The 22,197-nt window shown below is 43.2% G+C and overlaps 1 protein-coding gene across 1 annotated transcript; it reads left to right on the top strand.

Moving 5' to 3' along the window:
• The first annotated feature begins 89 nt into the window (after positions 1-89).
• CRELD2 (cysteine rich with EGF like domains 2) lies at positions 90-21,303 on the top strand. The gene is made up of 10 exons (XM_069976920.1): positions 90-440; positions 2,132-2,214; positions 3,828-3,938; positions 8,409-8,500; positions 13,504-13,680; positions 15,148-15,243; positions 16,487-16,570; positions 18,619-18,714; positions 19,442-19,585; positions 20,993-21,303. Exons 1-10 carry the CDS (start codon positions 144-146, stop codon positions 21,067-21,069), a joined length of 1,257 nt encoding a protein of 418 aa, XP_069833021.1. The 5' UTR covers positions 90-143; the 3' UTR covers positions 21,070-21,303.
• Positions 21,304-22,197: the final 894 nt, after the last annotated feature.

Here is a 22,197-nt window from a genome sequence, read left to right as displayed (position 1 = left end):
TTCAGTCAGTGAAGTTGTGGGCTCGCACAGCATGTTGGGACGACGAGCTCGGCTCTCTAAGCCCAGCATCATCTCAGTACGCGTGGAGAGCCGATTGGCCCGAGCGTGGCGAACTGCGATTGGTCCACATCATGACTGACTAGATGAAGCAGCCAATCAGGGAACGCAAGCAGGACGCGGAAGTGAGAGGCTGGGATGCCGCTTGGAATGAATGTGATGTGGTTGAGTCCGGCGCTGGTAGCGGTTCTCAGCCCGTCTCTGTGTATGTATCCCGATACGTGAGCGGCAGCCGCTCTCCTCCCATCATGCCCAGCATAGCCGCTGCTGTCTCTTTCCCCTGGCTGCTCTGGCTGCTTATGCTCTGCTGCTCCGTTCCATCCACCGCTCTAAAGAAGAACCCGTGTGACACATGCAGTGAGCTGGTGAACAGGTTCCACAAGGTAAGGGCACCACATCACTAGACACTTCTGCACCCAATGGGCACCACATCACTAGACACCTTTGCACCCAATGGGCACCACATCACTAGACACCTCTGCACCCACTGGGCACCACATCACTAGACACCTCTGCACCCACTGGGCACCACATCACTGGGCACCTCTGCACCCACTGGGCACCACATCACTGGGCACCTCTGCACCCACTGGGCACCACATCACTGGGCACCTCTGCACCCAATGGGCACCACATCACTGGGCACCTCTGCACCCACTGGGCAACACATCACTGGGCACCTCTGCACCCAATGGGCACCACATCACTGGGCACCTCTGCACCCACTGGGCACCACATCACTGGGCACCTCTGCACCCAATGGGCACCACATCACTGGGCACCTCTGCACCCACTGGGCACCACATCTTTGGGCACTTCTGTACCCACTGGGCACTTCAAGCAGTAGTTGTCAGAGATTGTTCCTAGTGGTGGCTGTCACTCAGTAGTGTGGCACACTTGTCTGTTTCTGTTCACCACCATGCTATGTAGGTGAGTGTGTCTGATCACATAAAATGTGCAGTGAACTTTGCCAGCAGCAGTGTGGCTGCAATTGTACATCTCATTACTGGACTTGTACCAATGGCATCTTAGCAATATGTACAGACTGCCTTGTGTAAGTGGGCAGCGTTGTGGGAGCTCCATGTATTGGCACAGCTGTCAGATTAGACTAGAGAGAATTGGGGGGGGGGGGGGGGGGGGAAACAGTTTGTTAATCTCCCCCTTAGTATTCTGTTCCCCCATCCTGGAGTTTGCTGCTTGTACAATATACACACAGAGGGATGACACATGGTTGGCTGCAGCCACCACCACCTGTAGCTACACCCTGCATGTCCTTACTGCAGCCATGTTCCTAGAACCTGAGAGGAGGAGGGAAGGCACCATCATGCCAGAACAGCAGGTCATTTAGAGGGTGAGTAGATGCCTTTTTATAGCAGCTGGAAGATTTTATTTTTAAAAAGTATCTAATCTATTGACACAATGTTATAGAACAGGGCTGTGATCTACTTGGGTTCTGTCTCTAAGGGTACAAACACACACGGCTTATACGCTGCGTATTTACTGCTGCGATACGCAGCAGATTAGATCTAAATAACTGAACACGGTATCAAATCTGCTGCGTATCTTCTGTCTGTGTTTGTACCCGTAGGGTACAAACCCACTTGACGTATTTGCTGCGTGAATCAGTCTTAAAAATAAGCAGGCAAAACGCAGGTTGGCTTTATACAATTGTTCTGCGTTAAAATACGCAATTGCGTATTTTTGAAGCGTGAAGCTACATGCCTTTTTTCGCACAGGTTGTTAACAACTGATGCTTTGCTAACAACAAGCTTCACGCTTCAAAAATACGCAATTGCGTATTTTAACGCAGAACAATTGTATAAAGCCAACCTGCGTTTTGCCTGCTTATTTTTAAGACTGATTCATGCAGCAAATACGTCAAGTGGGTTTGTACCCTAAATGTTACGACCACTTCTCCTTCAAGAAATATTTTTGCTGCCTCTTCCACCAGCGATTGTAAACATCTGTTGAGAGACGCAACCAGCAGCAACATTAGTGATTAGTTGTTCATGTAAGTTTTTTGTTTTCATCACCGTTTTAATGTAATTTTTACATTTATGTCTTATTTTTGCAGGGACTAGAAGAAACATCAAAGAAGAATTTTGGAGGAGGAAATACTGCCTGGGAGGAAAAAACGTTATCCAAATATGAAGCTAGGTACTCCAATATTTAAGTATATTACTGAATAATATGTAGTGGATAAATAGATTCATTTACCTCCTGCTTCAGGGCTAATTATCCAAAGTAGGAGACAGCAGAAACTCCAATAAGCCACGGTTTACATAAACTGCTTGCAGTATGTTTAGTGCGATCCTCCTCAGAAGTCACTGTATGTAGCTATTAATTACGGCAGGAGGACTGCATAGAGTTGTTAAATTATAGTCTTTGCATGTTTTCTGTGGAAACCAGTGGCTAGGGAAAGGTGAGGTCAGATGGTCACAGGGACAGCAAACTTTGTTCTTTTAGTAGTAGGTGGAAGCACCCAGCAAACAAGTGCAGAAAATTCTAGAAGGAAGACCTGATTACTATGGCCCAGCAATGAGCATTTTCCCTGATATGCTTGAGTTTCCATGAATATTTAAAGGGAATGTGTCAGCACCTGGGCTCTACCTGAGGTGCTGACTGTGCTGTAGCTGGCAGTCCCCTAGTAAGCATGGTGCCTTTTGGTAATTTGTCCGCGCAGTCGATTATGCATAATCTCTGGTCTCCTACTGTAATGAAGCGTGAAAGAGGAGTTGTTTGTGCCACACTCTGGATGCCTCACTACTCCTTGCTCCTCCCACTTCTTCATGAACAATCAATGCTGCCTGACCTCCTGCTCGCTCAGCTGTCAGCCAGTGTGTCTGATTGCAGATCGGTCCTCTGTAGGCAGTTTATGTTTGAAAGAAACCCTCAGATATAGTTTAATCTCTAAACCCAAATGTGTTGGTCCAGGGGTAACTTAACTGTCTAGAGACCAACATCAGTTCAATCTTTGGTTAAAATTTTCCCTTTAGGGTGCCTTCACACCTACCGGATCCACAGCGGATCTCACTTCTGCGGATTCGAAGCGAGAACCGCTGCGGATCCGGTATCAATTCACCCCTATGATAGCACATATTCGCAGCGGGATTGACATCTCGCTGTGAATATGTGCTTTAACTCTCTGGTGCCCGCAGCCCCGCCGTCGCATCCCCCCATCAGCCCACCCCCAGCCCTCCGCCCGCATCCCGCCGCCGAGAGCATACAGTACCTGCGCGGCTGCAGTGAGGCTGCCGGCTCCAGTCCCGCTCAGATCAGCTGAGCGGGACCGGAGCTGGGAGCCTCACTGCAGCTGCAACAACACCACACCAGAACCCGGCCAGCACCGCCGGCAGAGAAGGTCGCCCCCAAACAGCCTGGATGAGGTATTGCGCTCACCATAGCTGATGCAGACAGAATGGGAAAAGACAAGAGGGATTAAAACCATAAGCACTCAGGTGTCTCCTGCTAATTGCGGTCATGTGGGTCTCACCAGGAGGAGTGCAAAACACGGAAAAAAGAGAGAAACAAAATGCGGTTAACCCAGAGTGGTATACCTCATGCTCAGATATTGTAAGTACAACAAAAAAATCTGTAAGTTTTTCAGTTCTGTCATTTTATTTATGAGCTTGAAAGACAAACATTTATGTGTCTTCCTCAGAAATGGGGGATTATTCAATTGGAACTATAATCTGTAAACAGTGCTGTCCTCCTTCACTTTATTTTTAATTTTATATTAGGCTAATATTGGTTGTATATTTTTCTTGCAGTGAGATACGCCTTGTAGAGATTATTGAAAATCTGTGTGACAGCAGCGACTTTGAGTGCAATATCATGGTAGAAGAACATGAGGAGCAAATTGAGAGATGGTGGTTTAAAATGTAAGTCTTGTGTGATTTTTAACAGTAATTTTCCTGTTTCATATTCCGCTTAAAAATAATCTGCATTCATGAAGTTATAGTGAGGCGATCATATCAGGGCTGTGGAGTCGGTAAGCTGCAGCTCCGACTGACTCCTGAATTTTATCAGGAACCGACTCCTGCTCCTTCATAACTGGCCAATCAGACACCAGGGGAGTTATTTATCACACTGGTGTAAAGTAGATCTGTCCCAACAGCTTCTTCCTAATGTCCTACATGGTCCTGGGGTGACGTCTGAGTGAATAAGGCAAAGATCTAAAGCAGATTCTCGTGTGTGCGCAGTGGAGGCAGCTAGTCTCCAGCCTCCATGTCCTGAACAACTCAGAACTAGACTATATGGAACAGGAGGTCTTTAAATAGTCACCATACACAAAGAAACACTGCTAACAATGCCAAATAGATGTGATATAGGTATCAGGCATAGGCTCAGATTTATCAGCTCTCTGTCAGCATCTGCGCTTCTGAATCATTCCTGCTACACAGGAACTACCAGCCCAGCCAGTCAGTGACTTCAGCTGTGTCCCTCCTCACTCACTGTTTGGCTGAGTGGGCATTTCACAGGATCCGGAGCATTTCACAGAATCGGGGGACCATGAGCTGTGATACTGCACTACAGGGGTACATGGATGGGTAAATAGGACTTCTTTATTATTATCCCCCTATCCCCCCTGGATTTTTCAATGTTTCCTAGAATACCTCTTTAATTTCTGCCTCTCTCTAACATACACACACACACAGCCTGCTGCAGCCATAGCACACATACATGCAGCCATACCACACAAACACAGCATGCTGCAGCCATAGCACACACACCCACTCACAGCCTGCTGCAGCCATAGCACACACACCCACTCACAGCCTGCTGCAGCCATAGCATACATCCACACACACAGCCTGCTGCAGCCATAGCACACACACACACACAGCCTGCTGCAGCCATAGCATACATCCACACACACAGCCTGCTGCAGCCATAGCACACACACACACACACACACACACAGCCTGCTGCAGCCATAGCATACATCCACACACACAGCCTGCTGCAGCCATAGCATACATCCACACACACAGCCTGCTGCAGCCATAGCATACATCCACACACACAGCCTGCTGCAGCCATAGCACACACACCCACTCACAGTCTGCTGCAGCCATAGCATACACCTACACACACAGCCTGCTGCAGCCATAGCACACACACCCACTCACAGCCGGCTGCAGCCATAGTGCACACACACACGCATAACCTTACATATCCTTACAGATAGAAGACCCAGGAATACTTACATCCTATGTGCTATTATACTAGGTGTGCACTCAAAGAGATTGTGTTCAACTTTTATGTATAAATAAAATAATTAAAAAAAAAACTAATATCCCATGTGCTGTGTAGAGCCCAAACTGCTCTAGGATTCCAAACACATACTATAATATGATTATAATATATACACATACTATTATCTGCAAAAAATGCAGTGATTTTGCACAAAACCAACAGATTATAGTATTGTGGGTAAAACTCTGTAATTGTTTTGGAAGAAAAACCTAGAAAGAGCCCTAATTTTAACTGATGGGTTTGTAATTTACTTTCAGGCAGAGAAGTTTTTAAAATGAGGTACTTTATGCAGGCTTCTAACTTATAGCTCCATCCAATCTACTTCAGAAATGAATTGGTTTCTTTAAAATTGATTATGGAAATTTTCATGAAAATGTTTAATTTTTCTATTAAACGTCTAAACCTTCTTTTACTTCTTTAAGACGTTAAAGTGTTACTGTCGTGAATTTTTTTTTTTTTTTGCAGGACTCAATAGTCCAGGCAATTTTAAGAAACTTTGTAATTGGGGTTATTAGCCGAAAGTTGTATTTTTATCATGAAAAAGCAGTTTGACGCTCTCCCCCCTGTCTTCATTGTTCTCCTATGGAGAGAGCTAAATAAAAGACCAAAACAGGACAACAAAGAGTTAATCTACAAATACCTCACCCTTTATCTCCTCTGACAGTCACCACTGACCTCTCTGAGCTCTGATTACAGCTGTCACCCAGCTCTGTGCCTGCAATCCTCTGTTATCTGCTTTCTGCTGTCGGCTAACTCCCTCCTCCCCCCTCCCCTCTCCCTAAAACAGACTGGGTACGTCTGATGCAACAAGTCACAATTTCCTGATTTATTTTTTTGCGGTGGATGGAAAAGCGAAAGGAGGGGTGGGGACCTGGAAAAAGGCTTTTTAAATGCCGATAATGGCATATTTGGCTAATAAACCCAATTACAAAGTTTCTTAAAATCGCCTGGACTATTGATTTCTGCCCCCAAAAAAATAAAATACGACAGTGACTCTTTAACAATTGATGCCTACCTAAAGTACACCTCATCTAAATGTGAATTATTAGCTCATTCATGTGAGATGACTATCGTTCTTATAAACAGAGAATATTAACCTTCACTAAATCGCTAAAGGTATCAACCAAAAATTAGCACTAACATAATGTACAATATGTCACAAAAACTTTCTCAGAATCACTTGGATAATTTAAATGGCCACACAGTTATTTGCATTTAAAGTGATACCAGTAAGATGGTCTTTGTGCCTTAATGGGGTATTCCAGAGATTGGGGGGGGGGAACCAAACAAACTGGTGACAGAAAGTCAAACAGATTTGTAAATGACTTTTATTTACAAAAAAGCCTTCCAGTACTCATCAGCTGCTGTATACCCTGCAGGAAGAGGTGTAGTCTTTCCCCTCTGACAAGGTGCTTCCTGCTGCCATGTTTGTCTGTGTCGGGGACTCTTCTGAGCTGTAGCAAATCTCCATAGTTAAACTCTACTGTTCTTGACAGTTCCTGGCAAAGACAGAGGTGACAGCATGGAGCACAATATGTGTTCCATTTAGCTGCTATTAAGCATATGTCTAGATGCTGTTAACAGCATCTCAGGCGAGATGGCTGCACCATATTTGTGTATTGAAAAAGTGGATAAAAATACTGTCAGAAAATAAAAACAGATACAGTTCATCAGTATCTTGTTTTAAATCGGTAAAAAACAAACAAACAAAAAACACATGCATACATTCCCTCTAACCCCTTCAGGACCATGCTAATTTTTGTTTTTTCCTTCTTGTGCTTAAAAGGCCATAGCAGTTGCATTTTTACACCTACAGACCCGCATGAGCCCTTATTTTTTGCGTCACTTATTGTACTTTGCAAAGACAGGCTGAATTTTTGCATAAAATATGCTGCCAAACCAGAAAAAAATTATATGCTCGGTGAAATTGAAAAAAAAACACAATTCTTTTTTTGTTTGGGGGTGGGGGGCCTTTGTTTTTACGCCATGTGTCCTATGGAAAAACTGACTTGTTACATATGTTCCTCAAATCGTTACGATTACAACGATATGTAACATGTATAACTTTTTTTGTATCTGATGGCCTGTAAAAAATTCAAACCAATGTTAACAAATATATGTACCTTTAAAATCGCTCCATTCCCAGGCTTATAGCGCTTTTATCCTTTGGTCTATGGGGCTGTGTGAGGTGTCATTTTTTGCTCCATGATGTGATCTTTCTATCGGTACCTTGATTGCGCATATGCCACTTTTTGATCGCTTTTTATTACAATTTTTCTGGATTTGATGCGACCAAAAATGTGCAATTTTGCAATTTGGGATTTTTTTGCGCTTGCGCCGTTTACCGTGCGAAATCAGGAATGTGATTAATAGTTCAGGCGATTACACACGTGGCGATACCAAACAAGTTTGTTTATTTATTATTTATTTTTATTTAAAACATTGGAAAAGGGGGGTGATTCTGACTTTTATTAGGGGAGGGGGATTTTTTATTAATAACAACACTTTTTTTTCTTTTTCTTTTACACTTATACTAGAAGCCACCTTTGGGGACTTCTAGTATAAGCACTCTGATCTCTCATACAGATCTATGCTGCATAGATCAATGGGATAGGCACTCTATTGCTTAAGGCTGCTGCAACCGAGTGCCGAGCTGGGATCAGCGCCATTACGGCGCAGGCCCCGGCCTGCACCAGTCTCTGAGAGCGCTCCTCCGTGACAACAGCACGGGGCATCGATCTACCCACTAGACACCAGGGAAAAGCTGCTCTGAAGTCTTCAGATACAGCTGTCAACTTTGACAGCTGCATCTGAAGACTTAATTAGCGGGCACAGCGATCGGACCGTGCCCGCTAATAGCCGCGGCCATGGGCTACATGTGGAACCCGGGACCGGCGGTTCAGAGCGGGGTTGCCGCACGGCCCCGCTCTGAACGCCCCCACCAGCGTGAGGATGTACAGTTATGTCCTCATGCGGGAAAAGGTTAAGGAGAGGAAAATAATAATCATTTCAGACAGCCAAAAAGAGAATAATAATTTTCTATTACTCTATAGTCTTTAAAATTAATATATATATTTTTTTGTGCTTGGCAGGAGAAAGAAGTATCCAGATTTACTGAAATGGTTTTGTATAGAAACTATTAAAGTGTGTTGTCCTCCTGGTACATTTGGACCCGATTGCCTAGGTAAGAGTTAGCGGATTATAAAAAATATGTACAGTGGTACCTCGGTTCTCAAACTTAATTGGTTCCGGAAGGCAGTTTGAGAACCAAGCAGTGTCTTCCCATAGGAAATAATGCAATTGTGTTAAATTGGTTCCAGCATCCACCAATAATTACCTACAGTATCCATATATTACATTGTGTAGTGCCCTATAATCCCTATAGTACAGGACAGAACAGCATTATACTGTACATTACATTATACACAAGAAACATTCAACAAAACCAGCAATTATAGTACAGCAGTCACTAACTTCTTACTCCTCCTTTACTGTATAGAGCCCCACCTCACCACTGTAAAGTATGGGAGATGGTGGTGCACTGACTGTACTACTACTACTGTACTGTATATTCACTCCAGCAATCTTATACAGTACTGTACTGTATGTGAAGCCTCACTAGTGCTAAATTCACCATGTACAACCGACGATCCACACTTGCAAAAACGTTCAGATACCGAGTACTTCAAGACTGGGGGCCCGAAAAGTGTTTGAGAACCGGGCAAGAGTTTGAGAACCAAAGCAAACTTTTCTTGGAAATACTGTTTGAGTTCCAAGCAGTTTGAGAACCGAGGTACCACTGTATATTGCTTCTCGACCAGAGCTTGCTCTGTCCTCTACGGCATTGACCTGGTTTTGCAGTGCTTCCAGGTTCAGTGCAAACAATAATTATATTACTCAGGGCTCCAGATGGCGACCAAAATGGTCGCCAATGCGACTGAAATTTTGCAAATGGCGCCCAGATTTATTAATCTGGGCGCCATTTGCGACTGGCCCCGGCGGCGGCGCGCTGTCTCTTTAAGTCCGGGCCCCCGGCTGATGCGCAGCTGCGGCGCGCGGCAGCGCGGCGCATCAGTGAGCTGCCTGGGGCCCTGACTTCCGGCACAGGAAGCGCACGTCAGAGACGCTTCCTGTGTCAGAAGTCACAGCCCCGGCGTACAGGGAGCTCACTGACGCGCCGCGCTGCCGGGGATAGGACGGGACACCCCCGGCAGCCGCGCATCAGCCGGGGACAGCACCTGAAGAAGAAGAGGATCGCCGGGGGAGCGGGTTGTCAGGTGAGTTTGTGTGTTTGTTTTTTTTAAATACAGCTTAGCATAGAGGAAAGGGGGGGCATCTATAATGGGGGGAAGAGAAGGGGGGCATCTATAATGGGGGGAGAAGAGGGGCCATCTTCAAGGGGGGGAGAGGGTGCCATCTATAAGGGGAGGGGGTATCTATAAGGGGGGGAGAAGAGGGGGCATCTATAATGGGGGGGGGAGAGGAGGCATCTATAAGGGGAGGGGGTATCTATAATTGGGGGGAGAGGGGGCATCTATAATTGGGGGGAGAGGGGGCATCTATAATGGGGGGGAGGAGGGGGCATCTATAATGGGGGTAGAGGGGGTCATCTATAAAAGGAGGGGGCCATCTATAAGTGTAGGGCAAACTGGCTGCAGACACTGGGAGATAGATATATGCACAATTATTATTATCAGGGCCCCTCAGGTGTCTGTATTGTAGGGGGTCACTTGCATTAGTCACTAGGTGAGAGATATATCTATTTATATACACATCTTGTGGGGGGTCACTATGGCTGCAGTCATAAGTCTAGCTCAGTATGTATAGACTGTTGCAAGCTTTTAAAGGGAACCTGTCACCCCCGGTGATGGGGTGACAGGCTCCCAACCCCCGTTAGAACCTATACTCACCTCATCGCACCGGGTCCCGCTTCTGAAGATGGCCGGGTCACGGAGATCTCAGCCGCTGCAGCCCGGCGCGCACACTGAGAGATGGAGTCCAACGCTCATAGAGAATGACGGGAGAGTCCAGCGCTCCGTCATGTCAGAATGACGGAGCGCTGGACTCTCCCGTCATTCTCTATGAGCGTTGGACTCATCTCTCAGTGTGCGCGCCGGGCTGCAGCGGCTGAGATCTCCGTGACCCGGCCATCTTCAGAAGCGGGACCCGGCGCGATGAGGTGAGTATAGGGGGGTTGGGAGCCTGTCACCCCGGCACGGGGGTCGACAGGTTCCCTTTAAGTTCAAGTTCAGAAGAGTAAGCCTCATTAAAAGGCTAGCCAAGTGAAGCTGAAGTACTGAGTCAGACTGTATATGGTTGTCAAGTTGCAAGTTTCCATGTTGAACGTTTTCAAACTAAGAAAAGAAAGAATCTAAAGGAGGCTGCTGCCGTGGCCTCTGCACACAGTAAGTCCCATTTAACATAACATTAATTTTACATGGTTTAAAATGTTGGCGACCAAATATTCTATTTGGCGCCTAAATTTTTCAGGTTAGGAGCCAATGGCTCCCAGGTAAATTTTTTAGTCTGGAGCCCTGTTACTGTTAAACCAAAGCAAATTTTCCAATAAGAAATCATTTAAAAGGCAGACAATTGGTTCCACACCCCAAAAATAATGATTTATTATTCTGAATAACATGTAAAACAAATGAAAGAAACATTTATAAACAGCTGAATGTGTGATATTATAAGTTACTGTACAGTATAGACATCAGCATGTGATGTATAATGTATAGTAACTGCAAAAACCTGCAAAACATCACAGTTTGTAGATACAGGATGGAACTGGAGATCCCCATAATGCAGTAGCGTAGTACAACAGGCTATAACAGAGAAGCAAGGCTGCTGTCAGAGGTCTGTGTGGTCACATGACAGCAGTGGGAAAGGGGTGTGTGCTCAGCATGGACCAATCAGGACTGAAAGAGACTGCAGGGAGCATGAAGGAATGAGCAGGACAGATGTGGGCACATACATGCAGCACTCTCTGTCCGGGGAGAGAGGGGTTACAGCTATGATTTAAAAGGTGAGGGAGACTTCCTGAGTCAGAGTACAGTGCTGTAGACCCCACTGTGCAGAGATCATGCCCCTCCCCCAGTCCCCCTCCCAACCAGTACAGGGAGCTCTTAAACCAAGTCACAATTTTGAAAAACTGTGAGCTCTTAAACCAAAACGCTCAAGGAACCACAGTGTGTATATATGTATGTGTGTGTGTGTATATATATATATATATAATATATATATATATATATAGGTGTGTGTGTTCCCACACTTTGTACCTAATTTTTAAAATCTTTTTTACATTTTCATTTGAAGCATAAACATTGATGCAAAAATGTTTGTGGTTGTGTGTATCCATAAGGATCAGTCTTTTTATTGACTTCCATTATATAAGAAAAAATGGATCAAGTTTTTCTATTTGTTGACCATGTTTTTGTGTTCATTCAAAGTAACCATTTAAAAATGGATCCGTTAAACGGACTGCAAAAACGCAGTGTGAACCTACCTTTTTAATATGTTTGTAAGTGATATAGGAGAAGGTTTGGGAGGTAAAGTTTGTCTGTTTGCTGACGACACAAAAGTGTGCAATAGGGTTGATATTCCCGGAGGTGTCAGTAATATGGAAAATGATTTAGCTTTGCTAGATAAGTGGTCCAAACATTGAAAATTGAAGTACAATGTTTCCAAATGTAAAATAATGCACTTGGGGAGGAGGAATCCTCTATCCGAGTATCACATTGGCATCACATTGGCATCAGAAGAGAAGGATTTAGGGGTAGTGATTTCTGACAGCCTTAAAATGAGTCACCAGTGCAACCAGGCGGTGGGGAAAGCAAATCGTGTGCTGGGCTGTATAGCTAGAGGTATAACCAGCAGGAAGAGAGAGATTGTGATCCCGCTGTATAGAGCTCTGGTGAGGCCACATCTGGAATACTGTCTCCAGTTCTGGAGACCTCACCTACAAAAGGACATTGATAAAATAGAACGGGTCCAAAGACTGGCTATAAAAATGGTGGAGGGTGTCGACATAAACCATATCAGGAAAGACTTAAGGATTTGAATCTGTATAGTCTGGAGGAAAGAAGGGAAAGGGGGGATATGATCAAAACTTTTAAGTATGTTAAAGGACTAAATAAGGTTCAGGAGGGAAGTGTTTTTAGTAAAAAAAACTGAGCTCAAAAACAAGAGGACACAGTGAGAGGTTAGTTGGGGGAAAGATCAGAAGCAACGTGAGAAAATATTATTTTACTGAAAGAGTAGTAGAAGCTTGGAACAAACTTCCAGCAGATGTGTTGATAAATCTACAACAACAGAATTTAAACACGCCTGGGATAAACATATGTCTATTCGAAGATAATAAGAAAGGAAATACTAAAAGGGCAGACTAGATGGACTCAGTGGTCTTCATCTGCCAACAATATTCTATGTTTCTGTGTTACCTTTAGTGAATCGACAAACTTTACACTGTTACACTGTTAATTTTTAGTTTCTTACGATTTCCAATATCTTCTTGCTGGTAAATGGAAACATTGTTTATATTTATAGGATGAAGGCTCATCTTGATCTGGTTCTGCTAACAGCAGTAAGTTTTCACCAGTGTGCTAGTCTAGGTTTAGGACATTGTCTTTGAGTTAAACAGCAACCGCTCAATTTCTTTCACTCCTGGCTGATGGCAAACTGTCGTAGTCAGTACCGCTATTCCCTCTGCTGGTACTGCTCTGTACCTGTACCAGCATGAGTCGCTCCTTGGGGAACCAGGTGAGGGTGGCTTTGCTTTATTTTTCTGGAACCCCTATTACACAAAGCGATTATCAGCCAGTACCGAGAGTTATGGCCGATAATCGCTTTGTGTCATGTAACATGCTTGATGTCAGCTGATTGTTGATTTTTTACCGTGTTGAAAGACAACAATCACGATAGCAGCGCTATGCTGCTGTTGCTCCGCAGAACAGGAGTGGCGGCAGCAGACCGCCACTATCTACTATGGGCACTGGAGATGACACTGGTGGAATATTGCTGATACATTGGCATTATATTTATATTAATAAAATGTCCAAAATGCTTGATTTACACGAACCCATATGTTATTACAACATTCGTGTAATCTTTAATGTGTTAGGATTCGTTACCACCAAACTGTGATTATATATACATACATACTTACATATACATTGTTTTATATTTTTATAGCTTGTCTCGGTGGATCAGAAAGGCCATGTCACGGGAATGGAGATTGTAGTGGTGACGGCACCAGAACTGGAGATGGGTCATGTCTCTGTAAGGCAGAATATACTGGGCCATTATGCCTTGAATGTGCTGATGGATATTACAGCTTAGAAAAAAATGATACCCACGCTGTTTGCACTGGTAACTGCTATTCCTACTGTATGATTTTTGCAATCATGTTTGTTCCTGCTAATTTAGTATCAATATTTTCTTTCAAATGACATAGGAAAACTTAAGAGGAAGTGATAGATCCCTCTTCACACGTTGGGGGATATTAAGTCCAGCATTTTTAGCACCTGGCTTAAAAATGTCCCTGTGGCGCAGAAGCAACAAGCGTGTGCGCATACATTGCAGGGGCATTTGGCCCCTCTGCGCCCAAAAACCATATCAGAAATGTCCTCCATTGTCTTCATACAGCAACATATCAGTAGAACTGTATGCCTATTGTATACCTCAGCATACCCGTGCTAGCTTCTCTGGACTGATAGACACCGAGGGCCCTATCAGACGGCCCAATATTTCGGAGCAAGTGAGCACCGACCTTTCAGATCAGCACTCGCTTGCTCCTAGTTCCCGCTTACTGTTGGTGCTATTGCATGCACCAACAGCAAGCTGCAGGAGGGGCTGCCTGGATGTTACTTAGATTGTCCAGGTATCCCATAGAAGAGAGCGGCGGTCTGCTGCCACTGCTCCTATTACATGGAGCGACAGCCAGCAGACTGTTGCTATCGTTATCTGCAAAATGGTTCATGCAGAAAGCCAACAATCAGCTGACATCATGCATGTCGGCTGATTGTTGCCTTTCAACTTGAGCTGTTACACAAAACAATTACCGGCCAGAACGTACAGTAATCGGCCAAGCACGGTCAATAATCACTTTGTGTAATAGTACTTTAGGCCATGTTCCCACATTGTAAAACACTGGCCAGATGATCTTCATTTCTGGTGAATTCGGATGCTGGCGCACCCGTGTGCGCCCACATCTCATTTCACCGCTGCACACAATGGAGCGTGCGGTCGGGCATTATCTGGGATTGGGCATAATCTGGGAGAATGTTAGAAGCAACATGCGAAAATATTACTTTACTGAAATAGTAGATGCCTTCAACAAAGTTCCTTCAGATGTTGTTGGGAAATGCACAGTGAGTTTAAACATGGGATATAAATAATAATGATGTATTCTGAGGGCAATCTGGATGGACCAGGATTCCTAAACTTGATATGTTTTTTTTTTTTTCTTTCTTTTTTTTAAATGTTTTTATTACATTTTTGCAGCATCAAAACAACTTGACATCATTTTTGGGGACAAGAAGATAGGGAAGGGCATGGGAAGAGGGGAGTCTCAAATTACAATTTTGGAACTGTATTGTTGAAAAGCCAATAACCAGGTCTCTGTTACACATGAGAGGTACTACTGTAGAGTGGAAAAAATGTTGGAAATCTGGCTGGACTTCTCTTTAGAGGTTCCCCTGTTATGGACAGGAACTGAAACACAAAAAAAAACTATACAGAACCATACAGGCAAGCTTTTTTAAAATAAAATATTTTTTCCTCTGATAATGTATAAATGTTTATATATGTTTTATGTTCATCTTTGCTTTTATGCAGAATGCCATGAATCATGTAAATTGTGTGATGGTCCATCTAATAAAGGCTGCAAAGAATGTAAGAGTGGATGGGTCAAAGAAGAAGATGGCTGTGTAGGTTAGTGAGAATTTATACTCCACTATTTAAAGCTAATTAAAGGAGACCTGTCACCCCCGTGTCGGAGTGACAGGCTCCCGACCCCCAGTTAGATCCCCTTATACGTACCTCATCCCGCCAAGTCCCGCTGCCGGAGCCAGTCCCGGGACGGAGATGTCCCGGTCAGAAGCCGATGCGCGTGCTCTGGAGAGACGTCCGGCGTCCATAGAGAATGAATGGAGCCGTGCGCGCGCTGCAGAGATGAGTCCGGCTCCATTCATTCTCTATGGATGCCGGACTTCTCCCCACAGCGCGCGCGCCGGCTTCTGACTGGGATATCTCCGTCTTGGCAGCGGGACTTGGCGGGATGAGGTACGTATAAGGGGATCTAACCGGGGGTCGGGAGCCTGTCACCCTGGCACGGGGGTGACAGGTCTCCTTTAAGTAACCTTGAAAGACTGCCTGTAAAGCTGTTATTATAAGGCCTCCTCCTCAATCCATATTTGTGGATCCATTGACTTCTGTCCACAAGGCTATTTTCCAATAATATCTGCACCCATTTTTTTTTTTTTGCTGAACAGTTTACAGCCCTAACAGGAATCAGTGAAAAACACAGATCTGTGCATGTGGTCCTATACTGTCTACAATTGCGGATGTGCAAGGGGGCTAAAACTGTGATAATCTCTAGAATTAAGTCTACAATTTAAAGAGGTTTTCTGGGCAAAACATCCACTGGATAGCTCATCAGTCACTTATAGGTGGGGTGCCGGCACAGCATCCCCTCTGACTGCACTTCACAGTGAATAGGGCCAGCAGCAGTTGTCTCTGTTTACTGTGTAGCAGTGCCAGTACGTTACTCCAGCTCAGCTCCTGTTCATTGCAGTAACTAGGTCCATCCACTACACAGTAAATGGAGACAACTGCTTCTGACCCAGTTCAGTGTGTAGTGTGGGTGCTGAAAAGCTGATGAACAGAGGTGCAAGGTGTCAGTGCCCTGTAAATATCTCAGCAGCATGTTTTGTCCTGTGCATGGCATAGATGAGAGGAGAAAGTGCTGTCCTTTGATTGTCTAGAGAGGTAAGGGAAAGTAAGGAGGAATTTATATATTCAGAGGCGTATGGAAAACAACCCCTTTTTATGTATTAAATTTGTATAAGTTAGGAGGCTTATTATGTAAAATAGTAGCCAAAAGATGGTATTGAGCATTGACTTTTCTACACTATATATTTTTTTTTTTGAAACTTTTATTGTTTGGTTCTTTTAGATGTTAATGAATGTGCAGCAGAAAAACCTCCATGTAAAGAAACTCAATATTGTGAGAACACAGAAGGTTCTTTTTCATGTAAAAGTGAGTATTTTCTCCTTTCCTAGTGTGTTATTCTGTAACATCCTTCTATAATTAGATTTGATCCTGAAGCCATTTAGAATATTTGTGCATATATAAGAATGCTATTGGACATAATTATGGGAATAAGTTATCTGTCCACTCTTGTATAGCCAAGGTGAGTGCTACATGTGGCTGACTCAGGGTCGTGGTCCATTAAAGTCAATGTGGGTAAATGTCTTGAAACAGATCTAGGTCAGACCTGGCATCATTTACCGACATTTTACTTGTTATAGTACTGTAAATTTTTAATAAATGCAGTTTGACTTTGAAAACACATTTAAAGGGGAAGTCCGGGCAAACTCATTTTAAGATCTGTTATTGCCCAACAAAAGTTATAAAAATTTCTAATAGACACTTATTATGGGAAACGCACCTATGGTGCATTTTCTCTGCACTTACTACAGCATGGCGTGTTCAGGTCTCTGTAAAGTTGGTGATGTCACGTCACATAAACTGCCAACTCCTGCTGCTCCAGTCTGTCCCACCGCTGCAGCAGGTGTCGGCAGTTTATGTGACGTGACATCACCAACTTTACAGAGACCTGAACACACCATGCTGTAGTAAGTGCAGGGAAAATGCACTATAGGTGATTGTCCTATAATAAGTGTCTATTGGTAATTTTCATAACTTTTGTTGGGCAATAACATATCTTAAAATTATTTTGCCCCGACTTCCCCTTTAAAAGTGTATTGCGTAAATTCATCTATTTTTGGCTTCCTGACCACTTCCAACTGCAGTTAATAGGCTGGAGTTGGCTGAGGAGTCCACGATAAGAAGTTAGGTGCGGGCTCCAGAGGTAGGACGTGCATTTAGGGAACACTTATGGCATATCCTGTGGATATGCCATAAATGTCCCAGATGGGTAAAGTTTACAAGTGAAGATATGAGGAGGGCACTCACCGTTTTGGTTCACGTAAACTTTATTTTCTTTCCATCAGAACAGATAAGTCCAATAATCGTATATGGTTACATCGGACAGCTTCCCACACCAACACCCTCTAGCTGATTGCAACACCCTCTAGCAATCAGCTAGAGGGTGTTGGTGTGGGAAGCTGTCCGATGTAACCATATACGAATATTGGACTTTTATCTGTTCTGATGGAAAGAAAATAAAGTTTACGTGAACCAAAACATTGAGTGCCCTCCTCATATCTTCACTTGTGAACTATTTGCATATGTACTTGGTTTCTAAGAGTGAGGTGCACCCCTAGTTCACAATTTTTCCTGCCATCCAAATTACCTTCAGGACCGCATTTACTACTTACTCGTCCACCCGTAGTGCCAGTTGCTGTGTCTTGTAGTAGCTACCCCTTTAAAGGAGAATACCAGGCAGGTTTTTTTTTTTTGGTCAGAGTGCCAGGGAGGGTGAAAGAAATAACATGGACTTGCCTTCCCCCAATCCAGAGCTGATGTACATATCCTGCAGCTCTGGGCCCCCTGTCCCCAGCTGCCTAATGGTTAGAGAGGGGACCTGGGAACCGACATGCCAGGTCTCCGGTCAGACAGTCAGCGGCCATAGCGGGGTCCCACTTCGGCAACTGACTGGCCGAGCGGGCCTGGCACATCAATTCCCAACTCCCCTCTGTAACCATAAAATGACTGGGGATCTGGAGCTGCGGGATAAAGGCATTGGCGCTGGAGCAGGAGAGGTAAGTCCATGTTGTTTCTTTTCATCTTCCTTCTCCTCCCCAGCACTCTGACGACAAAAATCCCCCTGCCCAGAACTGCCGTTTAATACATGCCATGGAATGAAGCAGTAACTTCATGACTGTGGTGTTCAGTCTGAATGTCAAATATCGTGTTGCATTAATAAATCTGCCGCATTGTCTCAATCGTCTTTGAGATTGCTGAGGATAATATATTCCTAATTACAGTATACTGTATAAAAAAGAGGCCCACTCATGCAACATTTCATTTACTTCATATTAAGTTTTCAGAAGATTTTAAGTTTGAGTATACACATTAGTTGTGTTTCATAAATAGTAATATAAGTTGTTTTGTTATGGTAGGATGTGATGAAAGTTGTACAGGATGCTCTGGTGAGGGTCCAGATAAATGTAAAGGCTGTGCAACTGGATATTTGTTAGAAGACGACAAATGTACAGGTAAGTTATATTGCTACCTATTGAAGGAACATTAAAGGGGTTGTGTCACTGAGAAAGTGCAGTCTATACTGATGCATTATGTTAAACATACATATTTACTTACATATATATATATATACATATATATATATACATATATAGACTTACTAATCCCCCATGTGCCTGCTTTGTTTTGATAACCTGTTGCCTTGGCTATAACCCGCCTTTGGGCATCCACTAATTTGGGTCCCTCATGCTCAGTCCAGTTGCAGTCTCCTGATCTGTCCCATTAGTACTAGCAGTTGGTTTTCACTTTACATGCCAGTAAGGGGATTGTGGAAAGTGTCTATACACAGTTTAGAGAGGAAACAAGAAAGTTAACGTTAGTACAATGATGTAAGTTACGTTAGTAAAAACAGCACATTTGTTCTCTTTTACATCTGTTATATATTCTTTGCTCATGACCTTTTTTAATGTTTTTACCACGTTATGTTTCTTATACCTTTTTGTGTGACCTGAACCATGCATATACACACTTGCATGCAGACCAACACATGTATTGTTACAATGCTTGATCCATTAATTTATTAATAAAACTGTTGACCTGATGAAAAATGATGGTGAAGATATAGATGCTAGTTAGTATTCAATTACAGAAGATGTGATTAGTAGCTGGCATATAAGAATGGCTCTCTTGATAAAATCACTTTTTTTATATAAATGTATGTGTATGGTTTTTCCCTTCCAGATATCAATGAGTGTGACAGTTCCGAGAAGGTTTGTGTAAGGGACAATGAGAATTGTATAAATATTCCTGGAAGCTATAAATGTATTTGCATGGAAGGATTCCAAGAAAAGGATGGAAAATGTGAAGAAATTGAAGAAAAGAAAGGTAGTAATAATAGGGGCATTTACTAAGCAAAATGAATAAATTAATTTGTTTTGTGTCAGATGTGGCGATGCAGTGATGTAAAGTATCCATACTGTTTTTATATTACTTGAAAAGATGGGTACAATTAAAAAACTAAAATACATGTGGGGTGCTTCTAATAAATAGAACACACTTCTTAGAACTAGCAAAAAATGCAAATAGAAAAGAGCACACACATATACCGTATATAAAATAACTTTAAAACTTAAGTACAATGCATACATTGTCACTATGAAAGCTGACTCTCTGCTGCAAGGGCCGCCATCTAACACCTGTTTAACACCTCTAGATGCTGTGGTCGGGAGCAACTATGGCATCTTACTTGTAAGATACTAAGTATACAGTATAGTACACTCTGTTTATGAAGTTCCCTAATTGCTTAATAAAATCTTTAAAGAGAAAGAAGAGTCTAACCTGCTGATATCTCCCTATAGCAAACGTGGTACTGAGGATGAATGTAAGTTTCTTACCTTCATCCTCTGCGCCGCTTTCGTGGTATAAGTAGTTTATTCCCTATGCCAATAAGGTGTTTTGTTACACTGAGGGCGGGACTACCACCCTCTGTGCACCAGCCCACTCTGCTGATGTTCATTAGGAGGGACAGGCTGGGGGCGGATCAATGCACTAGGGGCTGTAGCCCCGCCCCCCCAGTGTGCCAAAACAACTCGCTAGTGTAGGGGATAAACTACTTATCAAGAAAATGGCACTGAGGATGAAGGTAAGAAACTTAACTTAATCTGCATTGCCCTGTGTGTTATAGGGACATATCGGGTTAGATGCTTCTAGTATTCCTTTAAAGTATTTTTAAAAGAAGGATTTCACTTTAAGGGTGCCTTCACACCTACCGTATCACAGTAGAAAATCCGCTGCGGATCCGCAGCAGATTTAACTAAATGAATGAACACCGCATTAAATACGCACTGTCAAATCCGCTGCGGATCCGCAGCAGATTTGTAAGTGCGGATTTGATGCTGTGTTCATTCTTTTAGTTAAATCTGCTGCGGATCCGCTGCGGATTTTCTGCTGTGATACGGTAGGTGTGAAGGCACCCTAAGGCTATATTCTCACAACGTCTTTTTTGGCTGTTTTGTGGACGTTTTTTGGGTGTCTATCATTTTGGCGTCAATATGTTTCCGTTTTATGCAAATCAGGCCATCAGACACTTTTTGGAGGCATGATGACAGCTGTCCAAAAAAATAAATAAAAAAGACCACACAAAACAGCAATTAAATAATTTTTTTTTTAAAAAGGCGCGTAAACATAGCCTAAGACATACCCCTAAACCCATACATTTATATGGCTAAGTACTGTCCGGTGTCAAGGTGAAGATATTAGTACCCAGTTGATAACTGTCTGTTTACTCTTTAGACGAAGAGGAGGTTGGTGAACCGAACATAACAACAAATGCAACAGAAGATTCTATTGACGTGCACGAAGATCTATGATCTACAGCAATTTAACATATACTTTAAATATGATTTTAAGTTATTGGACTCCATCTCTACACTCAAGATACTGTGGCTAGCAAGTTCTGTCAACTTGATGAAAATGCCTTTTATCTGGTATTCAGATTGGATTTGCCCTAAAGGCTGCACACGGCCCTTTTTGAATATAAACAAAATGTGTCTTTTATTTTGGTACAGTACTTTCTAATAAATGTTCATTCAGCTATTTCTGCAGATTTTATGTCATTTGAGGTTTTCATTCTGTTTGAAGGGAATCTGTTAGCTGTAATTCAGGTTCCAAACAGCTGACACTGTAAAAATGACATTGTGTGAAGTAGAAACATAAACACCAGAAGTAACCACATGGTGGCAGCAAATAGCAAGGTTTGCTGCTGATATAAAAATTTTTTAATTTGATTTTTACTATGACTCAACAAGCATAATTTCATCATACAGATGTCCTAATGGAGCAGAATCCTGGACTTGCCTACTGCTGGGTCACTCTGTTATCATCATAAAAGAAAAGAAAACTTTAAGGTGAAGATATGGCCATATTTTCAATATAATAATGCGGTTGACCAGCAGTGTACACACTATATAGAATAACAGCAATAATTGACTATGACCGTCCAAGTAATTAACACACTCACTACTTATGACCTTCCTTTGCAAATTACATCCCTTTTTAGTTGTTTACCATCCTTGCCAGATGTACAGGGGGGGGGGAGGGGTAAGAGCGCCATAGAAAAGAATGGAAAAATATCCACACTGCACACAAAGGTGGCATAATTAGTGCTGCAGCTCTCCAGCAGTAATGGCAGTTGGAAGTCTTAGCAACCAATATGATTACTACTTGTATTTTCAAAGATAGCTGGAATCTGATTGGTTGCTAGGGCCAGCTGGCTCACAACAGATACTCCCCCTACTCCAACTATACAGTACAGGTGTACAGGATCCCCAAAACTATACACTACAGGTATACAGGACCTCCACCAACTATATACTACAGGTATACAGGACCCCAAAACTATACACTACAGGTATACAGGACCTCCAATAACTATATACTACAGGTATACAGCAGCTCCACTGACTCTATACTACAGGTATGCAGGACCACCAAACTAT

This window comes from Dendropsophus ebraccatus, chromosome 1 (genome assembly GCF_027789765.1).
Source record: "Dendropsophus ebraccatus isolate aDenEbr1 chromosome 1, aDenEbr1.pat, whole genome shotgun sequence".
NCBI classification, from domain to species: Eukaryota; Metazoa; Chordata; class Amphibia; order Anura; family Hylidae; genus Dendropsophus; species Dendropsophus ebraccatus.
This window is presented reverse-complemented; position numbering and strand designations above follow the sequence as displayed.